At 41.6% G+C, this 18,730-nt stretch overlaps 1 protein-coding gene across 1 annotated transcript in view; it reads right to left on the bottom strand.

The window, feature by feature from the left end:
- DCDC1 (doublecortin domain containing 1) overlaps positions 1-18,730 on the bottom strand; it is a 513,960-nt gene that overhangs the window by 1,336 nt on the left and 493,894 nt on the right. Inside the window, exons 34-36 of the mRNA XM_062198052.1 lie at positions 13,652-13,788; positions 12,243-12,422; positions 1,719-1,869 (exon numbers count right to left, since the gene is read on the bottom strand). Of these exons, the coding sequence (XP_062054036.1) occupies positions 1,719-1,869; positions 12,243-12,422; positions 13,652-13,788 (468 nt within the window). The remainder of the gene's footprint in view (positions 1-1,718; positions 1,870-12,242; positions 12,423-13,651; positions 13,789-18,730) is intronic.

Raw genomic sequence — 18,730 nt, 5'->3', positions numbered from 1 at the left:
CCTGAGGTCCCCGTAGCTAACATGGAGGAAAATGGTCGAGAGACTAATATTTATATTTCCCATTTTTCTCTCCTACCTTCACAGTTTTTATTGATGACAGGCTGGATTCTGGGAATCATTTCTCTCTGAGGTTCAGAACTCTTTTGGCTAGCTTGTCTGAAGCAGATGTAGCTTTATTTATCAGGCAAGCCCAGTGAACACAACGTGGCAAGGAGGGTAGGGTACATGCAAGAGCCAGTCCCAGGCATATGAAAGATTAAGCACAAATGGGGAACTGGGAACGTGCCTTCTATCATACTATGTTTGCTTGCTATTCAATTGTGCTTAATCATATCAAATATGTTCACATTCTTAATCGGATTGATTTTTTTTTCAGGAAAGGAAGGCTGGCATACTTCTATAGGCTCTGCATTTTGGTAATGTAGAAAGCTGTCACTTAAACTGATTAAAAGAACCCCACTCTTATTTTTGTAAGCAACCATACAGTGACGGTCACCAAGCTCTGGGGTTATGGGTAGTGGCAGATGATGTGAACAGCAGAATTCAAAGAATATGAAGAGTGGGGCTTCTTCCGTAGTGAAGGGCAATACAGGAGGGATCTTTGTGGCATTCCTCAATGCTAGGCAAGGCATCCCAATAAATCTCTGTCTCTCTACCTTTTGGTCTTCATTTCTCTTCTCTTGTGCTTCTGAAGTAAATGGAAAGATATGATTGCAAATTTTCAAAATGTTTGGCTTACCTACCCTACATAAACACAGTAATGACAATTTTATGGTAAATTTTCTAAAAGAATAACTCTGGGTTGTTTTTTTTTTTCAAAATGTCAGGTAATTTACTTCCTTATTGTTTAATCTTCTTTAAAATGATAATAATATTTTTCAGAATTTCCTGAGAATTATGTCTCTGCTAATGTAGACCCAACTACAGAATGAGGCCTTAAATCTCTCAAGATAAATTGGATACAGGACAAGCATTCACTGAATAGCAAATATATTTTCTTTTCAATTTCTGTCATTTACCAAAGAAAATGATCAGGGAACAGACAGGATATACAACTAGAATATATTTACTTATTGTTAAATTTTCCAGCTATGTAACTACTATTAATAAAATAAAGTAGGAAGTCAGTGGAGCCTCACTTTCATCAGGGTTCATTCTAAGGGAATGCCTTCAGATGAGGCCCTCCTACCACTTCTGCAAATAAACCCCAGGATAAGACTCATGGTAACTGAGATTTGATGGAATTCTTTAAACACTACTAACAATGAGGTTCCAGCACATAATTTTAATTTTCCCAATGTAGAGTAAATGACATAAAGGAGGATAATTCTTTAAGATTAGGGGCAGGTGTTTGGCTTAGGGTTGTGATATCTGCATTCCATATAGGATAACCTCTCTCAAGTCTCAGGTCTGCTCCCAACCCTGCTTCCTGCTACTGTGCACCTTGGGAGGCAGCAAGTGACAGCTCAAATACTTGGGTCCCTACCACCCACATGGGAGACCTGGGCTCCGGACTTCAATCTGGGCTGGTCTTGGCTGCTGTAGGCATTTGGAGCATGAGCCAGAACATGGAAAATCTCCCTCTCTCTTTCTTTCTCTGCCTTTCAAATCAAACCATTCAATCAATAACAAAATCACTATGATAGGTTATAACATTCAGTAAAGTAAGCTCTTTGAAGAAAAGACTGAACACTTAATTCTTCAAAAATAACCTGTACCTTTTTGGGTTACAAAGTCATGTCCTGTGGCCACACAGATGACCATGTCTCCTTCTACATCATCCCATGACTCAATGAGCTTTCCATCTGAAGTATACAGTGCTCTGGCTGGGTGGGCCATTTTGAGACGAGACGAACAATTCTCCAACAGCTGCAACACAAAGGGATAGCCATGTTTGAACATGGGATGCCACCAGGTGGTTAGGTATTAAGGACTCTGCTCTTTGAGGAGAACTAGTATCCTGATTTGAATAGTTACTCACTTATAACTTAGAAATAGTGGAGCCAGAGCTGTGGCGTGGCAGGTAAAGCCAACGCCTCCAGTGCCAGCATCCCATATAGGCACCAGTTCAAGACCTGGCTGCTCCACTTCCAATCCAGCTCTCTTCTATGGCCTGGAATAGCAGTAGAAGATGGCCCAAGCCTTGGGCCCCTGCACCCACGTGGGATACCCAGAACAGGTTCCAGTCATTGAGGCCATTTGGGGAGTGAACTAGTGGGCAGAATACCTCTCTCTTTCTCGCTCTCTGCTTCTCCTTCTCTCTCTGTGTAACTCTGACTTTCAAATAAATAAATAAATCTTTTAAAAAATAACTTAGAAATAGATATATAAGGGATGGGAAGAGGGGTATACAAATGTTCCCTAAAGGTGCTTAAAAAATGATGAACTGGGGTTGGCACTGTGGTGCAGTGGGTTAAAGTCCTGGTCCACAGCACTGGTATCCTGTATGTGCACTGGTTTAAGTCCCAGCTGTTCCCACTTCCAATCTAGCTCCCTGCTAATGCTCCTGGGAAAGCAGCAGAGGATGGCCCAAGCACTTGGGCCACTACCACCCATATTGGAGATCTGTGTAAAATTCCTTGCTCCTGGCTTCAGCCTGGTGCAGCCCCGGTTTTTGCAGCCATTTTGGGAGTGAACCAGTGGATGGAAACACACACCCTCTCTCTGACTCCCTCTCTCTGATGTTCTTCCTTTCAAATAAATAAACCAATCTTTTAAAAGAGAAAGCCTTTGTACTTAACTGATGAATTTAAAAAAATGTTCTAGAAGGATGTTTCAATTTTTCTTGAAATATTCATAAATTTTTCCTTGAAATATTATGAAAATATACATACGGTTGCAAAACACCAATAATACTAGCAACATTAGCCAACATGTTGCATAACCCTGAGGGTAATTCTGTTAAAGAATGAAAATAGGGGCCACCACTGTGGCACAGTGGGTTAAAACTCTGGCCTGAAGGCCGGCGCCGTGGCTCAACAGGCTAATCCTCCGCCTTGCGGCGCCGGCACACCGGGTTCTGGTCCCGGTCGGGGCACCGATCCTGTCCCGGTTGCCCCTCTTCCAGGCCAGCTCTCTGCTGTGGCCAGGGAGTGCAGTGGAGGATGGCCCAGGTGCTTGGGCCCTGCACCCCATGGGAGACCAGGAGAGGCACCTGGCTCCTGCCATCGGATCAGCGCGGTGCGCCGGCCGCAGCGCGCTGACCGCGGCGGCCATTGGAGGGTGAACCAACGGCAAAAGGAAGACCTTTCTCTCTCTCACTGTCCACTCTGCCTGTCAAAAAAAAAAAAAAAAAGACTCTGGCCTGCAGTATCAGCATTCAATATGGGCACCAGTTCAAATCCTCGCTGCTCCACTTCCAATCCATCTCCCTGCTAATGCACCTGGGAAAGCAGTGGAGCATGGACCAAGTCCTTGGGCCCCTACACCCATGTGGGAGACCTGGAAGAAGCTCCAGGCTCCTGGCTCTGGATCAGCTGTGCTCTAGCCATGGTGGCCATTTGGGGAGTGAACCAGCAAATGGAAGGCCTCCCTCGCTCTCTCTGTCTCTACCTCTCTCTGTAACTCTGCCTTTCTTTTTTTTTTTTCTTTAGTAAATATAAATTTCCAAAGTACAGTTTATGGATTACAATGGCTTTCCCCCCACATAATTTCCCTCCCACTCACACCCCTCCCATCTCCTGCTCCCTCTCCCATTCCATTCACATCAAGATTCATTTTCAATTATCTTTATATACAGAAGATTGGTTCTGTATACACTAAGTAAAGATTTCATCAGTTTGCACCCACACAGAAACACAAAATGTAAAAATACTGTTTCAGTACTAGTTATAGCATTACTCCACATTGGACAACACATTAAGGACAGATCCCACATGAGAAGTAAGCACACAGTGACCCCTGTTGTTGACTTAACAAACTGACACTCTTGTTTATGGCGTCAGTAATCTCCCTAGGCTCTAGTCATGAGTTGCCAAGGCTATGGAAGCCTTTTGAGTTCGCCAACTTTGATCTTATTCCAACAGGGTCATAGTCAAAGGGGAAGTTCTCTCCTCCCTTCAGAGAAACATACCTCCTTCTTTGATGACCCCGTTCTTTCCACTGGGATCTCAGTCACAGAGATTTTTCATTTAGGCCTTCTTCTTCTTCTTCTTTTTTTTTTTTTTCCAAAGTGTCTTGGCTTTCCATGCCTAAAATACTCTCATGGGCTCTTCAGCCAGATCCAAATGCCTTAAGGGCTGATTCTGAGGCCAGAGTGCTATTTAGGACATCTGCCATTCTATGAGTCTGCTGTGTATCCCGCTTCCCATGATGGATCGTTCTCTCCCTTTTTGATTCTATCAGTTCGTATTAGCAGACACTAGTCTTATCTGTGTGATCCCTTTGATTCTTAGACCTATCAGAGCCATCGGTTGTGAACTGAAGATGATCACTTGGACTAGTGAGATGGCATTGGTACATGCCACCTTGATGGGATTGTATTGGAATCCCCTGGCACGTTTCTAACTCCACCATTTGGGGCAAGTCTGATTGAGCATGTCCCAAATTGTACATCTCCTCCCTCTCTTTTTCCACTCTTAAATTTAACAGGGATCACTTTTCAGTTAAAATTTAAACACCTCAGAATAATTGTGTGTTATTTACAGAGTTCAACCAATAGTACTAGAACAAAAAAAATACTAAAAAGGATAAAGTATTACATTGTACATCTAAAGTCAGGACAAGAGCTGATCAGGTCATTGTTTCTCATAGTGTCCACTTCGCTTCAACAGGTTTCCCTTTTGGTGCTCAGTTAGCTGTCGCTGATCAGGGAGGACAGATGATATTTGTCCCTTTGGGACTGGCTTAATTCACTCAGCATAATGTTTTCCAGATTCCTCCATCTTGTTGCAAATGACCGGATTTCATTGTTTTTGACTGCTGTATAGTATTCTATGGAGTACATGTCCCATAATTTCTTTATCCAGTCTACTGTTGATGGGCATTTGGGTTGGTTCCAGGTCTTAGCTATTGTCTGCCTTTCAAATAATTAAAATAAATCTTTAAAAAATGTGAAAACAACTCTAAGACTATGTGAATAGGTTTTTTTCAAAGATTTTATTTATTTATCTGAGAGGCAGAGTTACAGAGAGAGGGAGACAGAGAGGAAGTCTTCCATCCGCTGGTTCACTCTGCAAAGGGCCTCATATAAGCAAGCAGGAAGAAAGCAATATCTTTCTGCAATTCTGTCTGCATGACTTTCACCTCTCGGGGGTCAGAAATCTGTTCCTTCAAAATGCAGGAAGCAGGTCTACATCAATCCCCAAACCTCCATCAATACTTCTGTTTATAGACCTTTTAAGGGTCTACAACTCACAACAATGCAGCACGGCAGGTGGCAGAATGGGGCAAGCCATGGCACCCTGCATCTGGAAAATTAATTAGTAGTAAGAAGCAAGACAAGAAGAGTAAAAGGGCAATGCAGTTTTGAAGAGTGCAGTTTTCACCATGTATTCTGAGCAAGGGATGAACGAATTCAATTCAATTCAATAGTAGCCTCACCAAAGGGCATTTAAGTTGAGTTTCTTTCTGGGATGAGAGCAATGGGGAGCTGCCTTAGAATTATGGGTAAGTATCTGGAAGAAATTTGCATAGTTTGAAAAGATCCTACTAAAAGGTAATTCTTTTATTTTTCCTTACTTTACCATGAAAATATTACTATTCTAAAGGGATCATGCTTTCTATTTATAACCAGAAAAATAAATGCAATTTAATCTGGATATGTATACTAAGGGCAAAATGGAAATTTAACCTATGGGTATTTTACTTGGTTTTTACAACAACCTATTTACATGAGACAAAGTCAATGAGTTTACAAAACCTTTTGAAAATATATGTGAAAATAAGGCATTTTCCATACAATTAAGTTCTAAAATATATAATCAATTTATGACCTCAAAGACATTTTTAATTCTCAGTTTTCAAATGTATTCTAAATTTACTCAAGAATCTTATTTAGAGTAGGTGTTAAAACTGAATTTTTGTTACAAGTTCCTGATAAAGGAACAATGTTCTATGAACAATTCCTCATCCACAGCTTACTTTGAGAGTTTAGTTCTCATGTCTTGGCATCATGGAAAGTTGTGCACCCCCTGTCAGAGGTCTTTGCCTATCCAAATTGAAATGGGCTGCTTCTCATTCTTCCAATTTCACTCATGTATTCAGAACCGCTTCTAGACTGAGCAATAACATACTGATTCTGAGATTCTGTAGAATCAGAGACATTGCAAGGATGGGACAAAACAAATGCTTTTATCTATGTAAGGAGGGGTGTGGGTAATCATAAATCAGAGAAAGATATTGGTCTCGAAGAAAGAGCCACTAACCCTGGGCAAAGAGCTGCCTGCGCATGGATGACTGATGAGCTGACACCAGTTGGAGATGAGAGCTGCTCTGGCAATGTTCAAAGGGTGGGTGGGAGAAAACGTGGTTAAATCACCCAGAATAGCCACAGCAGCAAAAGCACTTGAGAAAAGCCTGCACTGGCTGGCGTTTGAATACCATCTGGGGGTTTCATTATAGGAGATAGAGTGAAGCATTTTGAAATGTGGTGTTTGTCATTCTTCCAGTAAATGTACCAACCACTGAAACTCTGACTCCTTCGGAGCTAGTGTCTGTAGGCAGACTGCCCAAGTGAAATCTATACCCTGTCCTGCCTGCAGCCTGTTTGTTCTACATGGTCCTGTCTTGTGAGGAATTCTTGACAGTCTGAGAGCCTGAAGGGATACATTTCGAACTGATCACAGAGAATCTCACACAGGCCCCTGTAGACAAAAATACTCAGCTTGGAAAAGGAAGAGATCAAAAATAACTTTAAAAAATACAACAAAGAAAGAAAGAATACGCAGAAAAATTCCTGGAAATTCTACAGTATATTTCTAAATACAAGACCTACATTAGTCTTCCCAAATCATTGCTTCCACCATTCCATTTCTTTATTCAGAAGCAACTAATGGTTCCAGTAGTCTAGTCTGAGATAGTGTTATGGACTGATTTGTGTCTCTTCAAATTCTTTTTTTATCTTTAAGATTTATTTTATTTATTTGAAAGGCAGAGTTACAGAGAGAGAAAGGGAAAGACAGAGATCTTCCAAATGCTGATTCACTCCCTAAGTGACCACACAGCTGGGGCTGGGACAGGCCAAAACCAAGAGCCAGTAGCCAGGAGCTCCATCCCAGTCTCCCTCGTGGGTGCAGGGACCCAAGGACTTGGGCCATCTTCCAATAATTTCCCAGGTACATCAGTGGGGAGCTGGATCTGATGTGGAACAGCTGGGACTCAAACCGGCACCCATGTGGGAGGCCTATGGCAGATGCAGGCCATGACTTAACCAGTCATGCCATGATGCTGGGGGCCCCCTTCAAATTCTTACTGAAGCCCTAACCCTATTGTGACAATGGTTGAAGATAAGGCATTTAAGCTGATGGTTAAGCTTAAGTGAGGCGATAGGCACAGGGCCCTAATCCAGTAGGCCTGGTTTCCTTATGAGGCGAGGAAGAGACACTACAGCCCTTCTCTCTCCACGGAAAGATGATGTGAGGACAGTGAAAAGACAGTCATCAGCAGGCCAGAAAGGGTGCCCCCACTGGAAATCAATGCTGGCACCTTGATCTTGGACATTGCACCTCCAAAACTGTGATAAAATAAATTCCTGTTGCTTAGGTTGCGCGGTCTGTCGTATTTTGCGGCTGCTTGAGTAAAATAATACATGCAATATGTGGGGTCTACCACATACTTTTAAATCATCTCCCCATTCATAGATCTCTCCCTACTTCTCAGACCAAGGATCATCTATTTAACGTGCTTTATGAATTTTACCACCTTTGTGTGTGGCATCCCTCATCCTTGTTAATACTTTTTCTGCCTGAGATGTTGAATCTTACACATTTCTCAAGCTCCAAAGGAGGTCCTGATTGATTCCTCTGAAATGCCTTGCCACTCACCTCTGGGGGACAGAGTGCTCTCATCTTCTAAACTCCTATTGAACTTCCTGCCTGTACCATTGATTTGAACTTCAGCACATTATGTTAGTCTTTCTCTAAGAGGAACATCAGCTTTCTTATCAGGTAAGTCTTTCTTAAGAAGAATAGCAAATATGGAACAAATAGAAAAACATACAAGAAAGAAAAATAGAGGTCCCTTATAAGATGACCACTCAAAAATACTTAACAATAATATTCTTCCAGTGTTTTCGCCAATGTATGTGCTTGTACGTGCATAGACTCTAACGCCACATGTCTTATATTATGCTTCTTTCACTGAGTAGATTTTGAATGTCTTTATTATCATTATTTTTTTCTAAAAGTTGGTTTATATTTTTGTTCACTTTATTTTAAAGGCATAGATACAGAGAGATGGAGAAATCTTCCATGTGTCTGTTACCTCTCTGAATGACTTCACAGTGAGGACTGGGCCAGGCCAAAGCTAGGTCTCTCACGTGGGTGGCAGGGACCAGAGTATTTGAGCCATCATCTGCTGACTCCCAGGGGTGTGCATTAGCAGGAAGTTTGATTGGAAGTGGAAGATCTGTGACTCAAAGCCAGGCACTCCAATATGCGATGCAAACATCCCAAGTAGCATCTTAACCAATGCACCGAATGCCAGTCATAAAAGTGTAAAATTCTAGCATATGTGTTATAATTCATTTAACCAAGTCCCAACTCATGAGTTTTTAAAATTATTTTAAATCTGTCTCTGTTTTTATAAATAGTCCTGTGACAACTATTCTTAACAAACATTCCTAAATTCATCAAAATGCCCTGAGGACTAAGTTGTAAAAGTGCATTGTTTACAACATGTACCGACAAACGATCTTACAAAGGATTATACTTCCATCAGCATGAAGATGCCCATCTCTTTATACATCCAAGTGAAACAAGGATACGTTTTTAAAAATGTTGCCAACTTGAAATGTTAATCTAATGAGAGCACAGACCATATGTTACTTTATTTCATCTACTGCTACCGTCACTGTTGATATTAACCTGTCAATTACACAGCACTATTAAGTTACTAAAATCTTTTCACATATGTAACTTAGAAAATTTTTTCACAGTATTCAGAACAGTGTTCTTCATATATAAAATGTATAAAAATTGAATGATATGGAACAGTCATAGAATGCCTTTTTTTTTTTTTTTTGGACAGACAGAGTGGACAGTGAGAGAGAGACAGAGAGAAAGGTCTTCCTTTTGCCGTTGGTTCACCCTCCAATGGCCGCCGTGGTAGCGCGCTGCGGCCGGCGCACCGCGCTGATCCGATGGCAGGAGCCAGGTGCTTCTCCTGGTCTCCCATGGGGTGCAGGGCCCAAGGACTTGGGCCATCCTCCACTGCACTCCCGGGCCACAGCAGAGAGCTGGCCTGGAAGAGGAGCAACCGGGACAGGATCGGTGCCCCGACCAGGACTAGAACCCGGTGTGCCGGCGCCGCAAGGCGGAGGATTAGCCTAGTGAGCCGTGGCGCCGGCCTAGAATGCCTTTTTTTAAAAATGATTTTATTTATTTATTTGACAGGTACAGTTACAGACAGCAAGAGAGACAGATAGAGAGAAAGGTGTTCCTTCCATTGGTTCACTTCCCAAATGGCCTCAACAGCTGGAGCTGTGCTGATCCAAAGCCAGGAGAAAGGTGCTTCTTCTTGGTTTCCCATGTGGGTGCAGGGTTCCAAGCACTTGGGCCATCTTCTACTGCTAACCTAGGCCATAGCAGAGATCTGGACTGGAAGAGGAGCAACCAGGACTAGAACCAGTGCCCATATGGGATACGGGTGCCACAGGCAGAGGATTAACCCAGTGTGCCACGGCACTGGCTCCATAGAATGCTTTTTATATGCGACACTGGAAGTCACTTAAATCAAAAATACCTCTCAAACTAGACACAGATATATGTAATCTTTGGAAATGCTATTATAAGCTTCTGCCACCCTTGGTCTGATTGGCTATCTTATGCCCATTCTCCCTTCTCTACTGTTCCCTACTTATCAATCATTACAGTTCTCTCACTAATTTATTGGTTCTAGTTGCAGCAGTTAAATGCATTTTAAGACTTGGCATCACAATATGAATTCTGATTTTTAAAGAAAAAAGCAAAGCTTTCCTAGGATGCTCTCTTCTGAAAAAGCTTTCACTCTCTTTAAAAACAAACACACAAATAAGTTTGTTTTTTTCCCCATGTATGAAGGTCCTTTATTGTGTTCCTAGTTTTGAGGATACAGTTTCCACATTTTTAACTCTTATTTTCCCCAGTGTAGCAAATTGATTGTCAACTTATGAGATGCTGTTTTCACAGTTCTTACTCAAAGTCCCTGCCAAAGAAGGGACCTTGAAACTGGATCAATCTCCAGGTGCAGAATTCAGGAGATGCCCTGCCACCTCTCAGTATCCTTACCAGCTCTATGAATGAGGCTAGTCTATTCCACCATCTTCACTTTCTACTATCCCCATCAACATGCTACCTCTGTGTGATTTTCTCTTGTCACAAAACATTTTGGGGCCAGTGCTGTGGTGTAGCAGGTAAAGCTGCTGCCTGCAGTGCTGGCATCCCAAATGGGTGCCAGTTTGAGACCCGGCTGCTCCACTCCTAATCTGGCTCTCTACTATGGCCTAGGAGAGCAGTAGAAGATGGCCCAAGTCCTTGGGCCCCTGTATCCGTGTGGGAGACTCAGAAGAAGCTCCTGGTTCCTGGCTTCAGATTGGTGCAGCTCCGGCCATTGCAGCCAATTGGGGAGTAAGCCAGTGGATGAAAGACCTCTCTCTCTCTCTCTCTCTCTCTCTCTCTCTCTCTCTCTCTGCCTCTCCTCTTTCTCTGCTTAACTCCAACTTTCAGATAAATAAATAAATCTTTAAAAAATTTTACAAAGTAAAAAACTACTATTTAAGGTACTACTACAATAGATATGACTTTCAAAAAAGACTATCAAAATCTCAGGTGTGTATTTGGTGCAGAAGTTAAGATGTACCCCATGTAGGAGTACCTGGGTTCAAGTCCTGGCTAGGCTTCCAGTTCCAGCTTCTTGCTAATGTACACTCTGGCCGGCAGCAGGTGATGGCTCAAGTATTTGGTTCCCTGCCACCCATGTGAGAGATACAGCTGGAGTTCCTGGTTCCCGACTTGGCCCTGGCCCAGTCTTGACTACTGTGGGCATTTGAGGAGAGAACCAGTGGATGGAAGATCTCTGCATGCCTGTCTGTTTACCTCTGACTCGGTCTCCCTGCTTTTCATATGTATCAATATATGCATAATAAATAAATAACTTTTTAAAGATTATCAAAATTCACTTATTAAGTACCTAAAATTTGCACTTAAAGATTAACACAAGGGGCCAGTGTTGTGCAGTAGAGGGTAAAGCCAGTCTGTGACATCGGCATCCCATATGAGAAATGGTTCCAGTCCTAGCTGCTCCACTTCTGATCCAGCTCCAGGCTAATGGCCTGCAAAAGCAGTGGGACATGGACCAAGTACTTGGGCCCCTGACACTTACATGTGAGCTTACATAAGCTTACATGACACTTACATAAGAGCTCCTGGCTCTTAGCAGACCTAGCTGCTGCAGCCATTTAGGGAGTGAACCCGCAGGTGGAAAATCTCTCTCTCTCTCTCTCTCTCTCTCTCTCTCTCTCTCTCTCTCTCTGTCTTTCAAATAAATAAATACATTTTTTAAAAAGATTGATAAGAGGTGAAATTTTAGTATTATACTCTTGAAATTGCAAGCAATATAAGAACTGCTGCTCTTCTTTTCCTGTTTTAACATTGGAAAGTGGAAATTCTGCCAGTTCTAGGACTCTGGGTAATAAGAATTTGCTACATTTTTCTCTCATGAGTAATGCTGCTTTTCTTACATAGAACATATCTAGTGAATAGCTCATGATGAGGGGAAAAATTACTCTTTTGTGAACTGGATTTAAAATAAAGGATGAGAATTATCTTAAAGCTTGGATTTCACTATTTGGCTGTGGTAGGTTTGACTGGCTTTGTTCTCTGCTGGCCGAATGTCATGCTCAAATTCATACATACGACACAGCACTGGGCTTCACACCACCAGCCCTTTTAAACATCAGATCAACCCTAGGAGGAAAGTAACATTCCCATTTCACACATGAGAAAAGGAAGCTCAGAGAAGTAATCTTCCTGACCTAACGATACAGAAATGTCCGAGTGGAGATCTGAACCCCGACTTGTGAGACAGTCCTTGCACACCAGATGTACCTCTGAGATGGTTTTCCCCCAGGCGTAGGTGCCGTCTTCAGGTCTGCCTCCGTTTAGGTAGGTCCAGACCCGTTTTGTGTTGGGTTGCTTGTACAGACTGCTCCGCTTTACCGCCAGACGTTTAGTCACAACTGGGAAGCTTCTCTTGGACTGCTGTTCCTGGACTTCAGAAAGGTGTGCCTGTCAAGAAAAATCCCAGACAACGCCACGTTTAGAGAACTATCTGTGGAGTGTGTATAAAGAATGTTACGAAAGTCAGAAATCTCTTGTAATTATTATATAAAAACATTTTAGGAAGTAACCACTGAGTGCATTAGTGTCTCCTGTCCTGACTTGCCTCGCTTCCGTGAAACACTAAGGCAATACCAATCATTAGAGTAATAATAACAATAAGACACTCATTTTGGCAAAGCACTGGATGTTCATCTATAATTTGGAGCAATGAAGAAAGAATGTTTCTGGAATTCTGCATGGTGCTTCTCCTGCTGAGCCATTTCTCCACATCTAATAAATAGGTTTTTGATTAGAATCACAACATCATTTCCTTTAACCACGGAATGCTTCAGGGAGTGTACATGGGTGTTGTTTGAGTCCTTGCTTGCTGTCTTTTAAAATACAGTAGCCACCCTTATACTTTGCCAGGTTCCTGCTGGGCAGCTTTTCATCCTACTTCAAGCAAGCCCTGCATCAATGCTTTGCATTCATCCCCTGGTCAGTGATTTATTCTTCTTAGCTTGGCAAGAAGTAATATTTCTAGGGATGTCAATTTCTTTTTTCTAATAACCTTCATTTGGGCAAATGTCTAAGATGTAGACTGAACACATTTACAAATTTGAGAAACACTATGAAATAGGAACATATCATTTGGATGAAAAACCTCACAAAGCTAAAAGTTTTCCTTGGTGTCTACTGTCCTCTCTCAAAAACTGACCTTTCTTTTTTCAACTTTTTTATGTCTGGCGATCCTGACTGATTAACCAATTGGGCTGAAGCCACTTTTTTGAATTCCTCACTTCTGAATGTCTCCACTGCAATTAGTATTTTGCTCCTTGCTCTTTCTACACTTTGAGACATACCCTTAGGAGTGATGAGCAATGAAGCCATAAGGCTCAACTTGACTACACTTATTATAACTACCTTTACACATATCCACTGGGCCCTTTTCTCTTCTTGGCTAAGGTCATAATTTCTGGTCTCCATTCAAACAAAACAGACTTTCAAATGAGCTGACTGTCTTTCAGATAGCTACTCTCTAAATGCCAACTCAATGCTTGGCATATGCTTATGTGGTCATAACTGACCAGATGCTGAGAATATATTAGTAGCATAATTTAAAAATTCAATATTGTACTTTTAAACCCTTAAAAAAGAAGCAGAGTCCTTACAGTCTGCCATCCACAGGACTGTACCTCTGTATGCCTTATAAGTTCCATGAGTTCAATTTCCTCTGGAGCCGGCTCAGTCCATCCTCCTTCCACCACCACTGGCTGCGCAGGGCTTTGGGTGGGAATCATGGTGGCTGGCTGACGTGCTGCTACACGGCGCCCTGGGGAAAGAAGTCTCTGGAAATGTTGTTTCTGATGATAGGGCCTTCAGATTTCAAATAAATTGGTTTGGCTTTCTATGCATAAATTATTCCACCCAAGAGCATAGGCCCAAATACTAAATATATCATAAAAGCAAAGATGCCTAAGGTAATAACATCCAACAATAACTCTTCAGATGAGAGTTTCAGGCTTTAAATAGCTAGAAAACTCCTCCTCATTCTACAGATGGAAAAAGAAAGATAACATGCTGACTTCCACCCTGGCCCTGGCCTCACATCCATGATACGGTTCAGTAGTAATTTAGTCAAATAGAATTCATGACCTTATATAGTCCCTATCATCTCTTCCAGTCTTGGAACATATGTTTTGTTCTTTTCACTAATAATAAGCCTTTCCCCCACAATTAGCTTAGCAGCCTGGGGATTAAGTATTTCTAAAATAATATTAACCCAAGAGACAGAAGCTCTTTTTTTCTGACTAATAATACCCTGCAAGCACGATTAGTTTCTGACACCTCTTCTGTGCCCTTTATGCTGTTGAGAAGCTGCGGTAAGAGAAAATATTTATTGAAATACTGTATTCTGAAGAATCACAGGCATAATTTAATAAGTGCAGTGATTCAGATGTATGTATTCTTTCAACTAGACCACTTAGAATCATTATAAAAGAGATTTAAGGTCACATGTATGAAATTATTTTCTTTTTCTGTGTTGAATACATACTAGCATTGAGTCTCATACTGATCTCAGAGCTTAAGTTTAAAAAAATGCTGTTTTTGTATAATCCTTCCACAAATCTATATTGGGCACCAGTTCTAGGTCTGGTTTGCGCTGAATGGCACAGAGGCAAATATGTTTGAAAGCAAATCCTTGCCTCAAGTATGATGTATCAAGGGAATGGTACACTGATTGTTGATTGCAGTGGTGCTGTGCCAGGGAAATACTGGGTCTAGAAGAACCTGCAGCAGGAGTTGCTGACCTAGCCTAAGGTGTCAAAGAAGACTTCTTTGAGAAAGTAACACTTAGGTTGATAAAATACTAGAACTACGAAAACGAAGTCTTGTTTTCAGTGTTGTTGCCAAGATACTCTTACAGTGCAGATTTTTCAGACCATAGCCATGGTCAAAACTCAAAATAATTCAGTAGTTCCAGAGAATAAAGCTCTTAGCTCTTATAACTCAAGTTTTAAGAAATAGATACAACAACAAAATAAGTGGTAGGAATGACTTTTCAGAGAAACCAAAATTCTTATGTACATAATAAACATTCATGTGCAGTTTATGGATGTGGAGAAAACATAATTGAATCAATCAGTGAATGAGTTATGGTGACAATGCCATTAGGTAACACGCTTTGGAGAAGACCACAGGCATCTAACACAAAGTTGCACTAAATGCACTTTTAACTCAACTCTATTCACAGGTTATAGATAACATTAGTATATGACACATAAATTTATGGGTAATATTTCAACAAACATTTTAGTTATAATGCATTCTGAGCTCCAAAATTTTGTTCAGCTAAAGATATTTCAGCAATAGTTTATAACTTACACTGTTGAAAAAATTGATTGAACATAGAAAACAGTAAAAAAAATGCATTATTTGTTTTTGTCAACTTTCTTCTAATGGTACTATGAAATTTGAATGCATTTAACCATAATTTTCATGAAGAGATGTCAGATCATCACAAAATGTTTTATCTTTGAAAAGGACTTTCAAACTAAAGTATTATTATAGGTAAGAATAATATAAATTGAAACTAAGTAAAAGGTATTGAATAATTTTTAAAATTTTCTTATATTTTTCATATATCCTACTTTATTTCACGTGAGATCAGGAGATAATGATAGCTAACTATAAATGGGGCATGCCTCTTCCCTACTTCTGATGTTTCATTTCAAGGGGATGAGGCCTCACTATCAATGGCAGATGACTTCTCTGATGGGAAATTGAAAAAAAAGGCGAGAATTATTAGTCCATTTGCACACCGTTTTCTATTAGAAGCTAGAGAACTGAGTACTTACTTTTCTTTCATGCTATCAGTCACACCTGGACAACTTTTCCCCTTACCCTCCCATACTGGGAGCCCTGCCCTAGCTCAGCAACATCTGTATCTGGAAGGGTAAGTCCACCCTATGTTGGGTTTCAGTTGACATATCTGTTTAACTTTCACACTAAATGAATGCTCCAATGTTGTCTTGGTATGTCACAAAAGAGATACTTTGGCTTGATCTGCCACTTCTGAGTTTATTTATCAGTTTTAAGGCCCCAAGTAGATATATGTGCTGCCTTCTCTGGACTCTTTTTTTGACAGGCAGAGTGGACAGGGAGAGAGAGAGAGGCAGAGAGAAAAGTCTTCCTTTATCCGTTGGTTCACCCTCCAATGGCCGCTGCGGCCGGCGCACTGCGCTGATCGGAGCCAAGAGCCAGGTGCTTCTCCTGATCTCCCATGCCGGTACAGGGCCCAAGCACTTGGGCCATCCTCCACTGCACTCCCGGCCTAGAGCAGAGAGCTGGACTGGAAGAGGGACAACCGGGACAGAATCTGGCACCCCAACTGGGACTAGAACCTGGTGTGCCAGCACCACAGGTGGAGGATTAGCCTATTGAGCCACGTTGCTGGCCCTCTGGACTCTATACCAATATTTATTGAGTATTTATGATACATAAACCAAGGAGCAAGTATTTTTACTGAATCATAAAAGCCCTATACATTAATTATTAATGACACAATATTAGCAATGATCATATTTTAAAATGAAATGTAAAATCAGCTTAGCAGTGTTTTATATATAGCATTTGCTAAATAAATACCTACTGCATTTACAAATGGCTATTATAGCCAGAAATAATCTATTTGGTAACATTTATGCCTTCTGTACTTCTTTCTTCACTCAACCCTCAAGAAGCTCACAATCTAGCAAGGACTACAGTTAGCTGAGCTAGGAGTTGTTCTTATTTATCCTTACAATCTCAACAGCTGGTAAAGAGGTTTTATAAGCATGTGCTAATATTTGTATTTAACAGCAGAAACCATGCCAGATTGCCAATAGAGACAAGATTTATCCTAGCACTAAATCATGAAAGAAGCTATATTTATAGATCCTTGCATAATGGACATTAACTGACCAAACACATACTGGTTTCAACAATGATATTGTAAATGATGCCAGCTAACTGGAAATGCCTTTTTAATACTCAGTTGTAAAAGAAACAGAAGACATGATGTTAATTCAGTAAGGAATGCAGTAAAGCAGCTACGCCAGGTGCTATTTTTGGTATGCTGCTTTCTATGGATTTAAGGTGACACAAAAATACAGTTTAGGAAATTCACTGGAGTGAATGGTTAAAATTCCATTCACTGTTTAATTCAATCATTCTACAATGGCTCAGAGGAAAAATAAAGACAAAGAATTTATAATCTAACAGGAGACTTAGTCATATGGATAGGCAATTATAATAATGTGATGAGGGCTCTCTGAAGGGAAGTTTGGTAATTTCAGGTTCAGAATATTGAGGAAGGCTTCCAGGAAGAAGTGAACAAATAGGCTGAAAAATACAGAATGATCAGGAGCAATCCAAGAGGATAGGAGAGAGAAAACTTGGGGGCGGGGGGGAATTGAGTCAAAAGCTCAGGGTTAAGAAATTTCATGGTGTGTCTGGACAACTTAAAGAAAAGCCAGATTGACAGGTTTTGGCGGGCAAGGAGAGAGGAACTTAAGGAGAGAAGAACTTCCAGAGAAACAGATCATCAACAGCCATATTAACATGTTTCATCTTCGTCCCAGGGATAATAGGGAACCTTAAATGTTTTATGCCTGGAGTACATAACACCTTGCCCTTGTACATGACCACTTCACCTCCAGAATGTCACCATCCTTCAGAGGACAGAAACTACCATCAAGGCTGGGAACAAGGGGACAAATTGGAAAACTGTTGCAGTAATCAGAGGAATAGATGATGGTGGTTTGAACTTGTGTAACGCTGGAGCTTAAGATGGTTAGAATTCATCTGAGTACAACTTGCCAATTCAGTGTAACCAGAGTCAATGATTATTTGCTTGAGCAAAGGGAGAGGTGGAGAGCTATGCCAGCAATGACTCCCAGGTTTATGTGACAGCACCTGGGTTGTTGGTGGTAGAACCCACTACTAGGGGAAACAGAGGAGACTCTTGATATGGGGGTGATATAAGAGCTGTCATTGTGGACACGTCTCTAAGACATTCAAGTGAAAATGTCTAATAGCAGGAGTGCAAGTGCTTTGTAGTAGTAATAGATGCTTTTCACTTACATCTAATCACTCTTTTGGTCAAGACTGAACAATAGCCATTTCAAACCAGAGTTCTGTCCAAAGCATGTAGGACTGGTTGCTGTTTATTAAAGCAAGAGTAATACGTTTTTTTTTAATTATTGATTGATTGATTTATTTGAAAGGCAGAGTTACAGCAAAGCAGAGGCAGAGATAGAGAGAGAGGTCTTCCATCTGCTGGTTCACTCCCCAGATGGCCGCAACAGCTGGAGCTGCGCCAATCTGAAGCCAGGAGCTTTTTTTCAGTCTCCCACGTGGGTCCAGGGGCCCAAGGACTTGGGCTGTCTTCTACTGCTTCCCCAGGCCATAGCAGAGAGCTGGGTCAGAAGTGGAGCAGCTGGGGCCAGCGCCGTGGCTCACTTGGTTAATCCTCTGCCTGCGGTGCCAGCATCCCATATGGGCGCCGGGTTCTAGTCCCGGTTGCTCTTCTTCCAGTCCAGCTCTCTGCTGTGGCCTGGGAGGGCAGTGGAGGATGGCCCAAGTGCTTGGGCACCTGTACCTGCATGGGAGACCAGGAAGAGGCACCTGGCTCCTGGTTTCGGATCAGCCTAGCTCCGGCCGTAGCATCCATTTTGGGAGTGAAACAACGGAAGGAAGACCTTTCTCTCTGTCTCTTTCCCTCAATGTCTATC

Source organism: Lepus europaeus, chromosome 7 (genome assembly GCF_033115175.1).
Source record: "Lepus europaeus isolate LE1 chromosome 7, mLepTim1.pri, whole genome shotgun sequence".
Taxonomy (NCBI): Eukaryota; Metazoa; Chordata; class Mammalia; order Lagomorpha; family Leporidae; genus Lepus; species Lepus europaeus.
Note: the sequence above shows the minus strand (reverse complement) of the source record. Positions and strands in the feature narration are given on the sequence as shown.